Genomic DNA, 2,882 nt, shown 5'->3' on the forward strand with positions numbered 1-2,882 from the left:
AAAAAAAAAAAAAGTAAGGAGAGGTTTATCTTATGATTGTACAACCTGATTGGTATGATCAAAGAGGTTGGCCTTAACGGATGATGGGCATACCTCTGATTGGATGAACAAAGGCAAAGCTATATATCAATTTGTTTTTAGGTATAAGCTGCACAAATCTTTTAGAAAACATTTCTGCCTGGTAAGGATTTTTTATTTTTTTTTAATTCCAGTCACCTTGGAAGCTACCTCCGTTGTTCTTTCACATACTTATTGGTTTCTTTCTTTTTTTTGAAATAAAGGGTTCCCAAAAGCCAAACTTTAGAGAGAGAGAGAGAGAGAGAGAGAGAGAGAGAGGTTGTGAATTGTGATCCCAGTTATGAAGCATTTAAGTGTGAAATATGTGATAACAATAACCAAACGCTTTATTCCTTGTCATTGAGTCCAGAAGAAAAACGTACACAGTTCCCGATTCTTTCATACAGACCAGTCCGCGCCACTTTTCAGGCCCTCGAAATTAGTGGAAGAGAGAGAGAGAGAGGGAGTTGCCAAGTTGTGTGAGTTTATTTAGCTAAGTTTTTCGAAGATTTGTTAGAAATAAAAATGACATATCCGTGGTACAATGAACCACAACTATATATTATTCTAAGCTAGCTGTAGAGAGAGAGAGAGAGAGAGAGAGAGAGAGAGAGTAATAAAAATTTCTAAATTAATTGATTAGCTATATAACTAACCTCAGAGAAATAGGACCCACTCTAAGTCCAGTCCCAAATACATCTTTAGCTTTATCTTACTGTGTATATATATATATATATTTGTGTAGAGAGAGAGAGAGAGAGGAGGGGGGAAAAGCTGAGTTGCCTTTGGGGCTGCATTCGTCCTGCTTGTCAGCACATGCAATCCACTTTCCACTACAATATCGACTTTGGACCCCAAAATTTTCCCTCACCCACAAGAAAAGCACAGCCCACATCCCATAAAACTTCACTCACACCCACTCCTCCTTGCAACCACATTACTCACTACTTCCACACACACCCCTCACTCCACAACACATATAAACTACTTCTTCCTACACACCATCACACTCCACAATTAATACATCCTACCTCTCTCTCTCTCTCTCACTGCACTATCATCGACCATCCCCTCTCTATCTTCTCTAAACTCTCACACCCATATCTCCTCTCTCCCTATTGAACTCCAAGACAGAGAAAGAGAGACAGATACTGGCCCAATTCTCATTCTTCTTCTTCTTATCCAAATGATACCATACTCTATACGAGCTCTTCCTTGATATCTCACCTCTTCTTGGGCCTTCATCTCTACCATTATCATAACACTAGTAGAAGGAGATCAAAGGAAAAATGAGAACAGGAGGCTGGACATTGCAACAGGCTTTAACTGCCGATGCAGCCAATGTAGTAAAGCAAGCAGTGACCCTTGCAAAACGGCGTGGCCATGCCCAAGTAACTCCCCTCCACGTAGCTAACACCATGCTTTCATCCTCAACTGGCCTTCTCCGAACCGCTTGCCTTCAATCTCACTCCCACCCTCTCCAGTGCAAAGCCCTTGAACTCTGCTTCAACGTCGCCCTCAACCGCTTGCCGGCCTCCACTTCTACCCCCATGTTGGGTGGTCACCACTCCCACCACCACCCTTTCCTCTCCAATGCCTTGGTTGCAGCTTTCAAGCGTGCGCAAGCCCACCAGCGCCGCGGCTCCATCGAGAACCAGCAACAACCTCTCCTCGCTGTCAAGGTAGAGATAGAACAACTTATAATCTCTATCTTAGATGACCCAAGTGTTAGTAGAGTCATGAGAGAAGCTGGTTTCTCAAGTACCCAAGTGAAAAGCAATGTAGAACAAGCTGTCTCTCTTGAGATCTGTTCTCAAAATCAAAATCAAAATCCTCCTCTTAGTAGTAAGCCCAATAAGGAAAGTAGTAACCTTCTAGTACTTGGAAGTAGTGTTTCCTCTCATCATCAGTCCCCATCATCACCCCCTCCTCCACCTCCTCCTTCTATTTCTCAAGTCAGCAATAAACCAAGGCCTTTCGATCAAGTTAGGAATGAAGATGTGATGAGTGTGCTTGAAACTTTAATGCATAGGAGAAGAAGTACTGTGATTGTTGGAGAGTATCTGGCTAGTATTGAGGGTATAGTTAGAGGGGTAATGGATAAGGTGGAGAAAGGGGATGTTCATGAAGGTTTGAGGGGTGTACAGTTCATTAGCTTTCCCCTTTTCCCTTTCGGACCACATATCTCATCAAAGGAGGATGTTGAGCAGAAACTTGCGGAGCTTAGGTGCCTTTTGAAAAACTGTGTTGTTGGCCAAGGATCAGCTGTGTTGTATTTGGGTGATCTCAAATGGGCTGCTGAGATTAGAGCTAGTAGTTCTATGGATCATCAAGGGATGAGGAGCAGCTACTATTGCCCAGTGGAGCACATGATTATGGAGCTTGGAAGGTTGGTGTCTGGAATTGAGAGTGGTAGGGTTTTGCTCATGGGAATTGCTACCTTCCAGACTTACATGAGATGCAGGATAGGCAATCCTTCCTTGGAGGCTATTTGGCACCTTCACCCTCTCACAATTCCGGCAGGCAGCTTGAGTTTGAGTCTCAACTCTGACAGGTAAAATTCATTATCAGTTTCTAAAATTGGAGTTCATTACTCTTCTCTTCTCTTCTCTCTAATAATTAATCTATGCAAAAATGGATTTATATTTGTATTCTTCTGCATCAATTGGTTAGGGTTTGGAGTTTTATTTCTTCAAGGCTAAGGCTTCTGTCCATTGCTTTATGCCTTTTATTTTTACTTATCTAATCATTTAATTTTTTTGAGGATAAAATTATCAATTTCTTAACAGTACTTAACTTTAACTTTTCTTACCACCACCACCTCC

General features: G+C 42.0%; 1 protein-coding gene across 1 annotated transcript in view; it reads left to right on the plus strand.

Moving 5' to 3' along the window:
- Positions 1-843: 843 nt before the first annotated feature.
- LOC122078494 (protein SMAX1-LIKE 3-like) overlaps positions 844-2,882 on the plus strand; it is a 4,038-nt gene continuing 1,999 nt past the window's right edge. Inside the window, exon 1 of the mRNA XM_042644495.1 lies at positions 844-2,611. Coding sequence (XP_042500429.1) covers positions 1,347-2,611 — 1,265 coding nt within the window. The 5' untranslated portion in view covers positions 844-1,346. The remainder of the gene's footprint in view (positions 2,612-2,882) is intronic.

Source organism: Macadamia integrifolia, chromosome 5 (assembly GCF_013358625.1).
Source record: "Macadamia integrifolia cultivar HAES 741 chromosome 5, SCU_Mint_v3, whole genome shotgun sequence".
In the NCBI taxonomy this organism is placed as follows: Eukaryota; Viridiplantae; Streptophyta; class Magnoliopsida; order Proteales; family Proteaceae; genus Macadamia; species Macadamia integrifolia.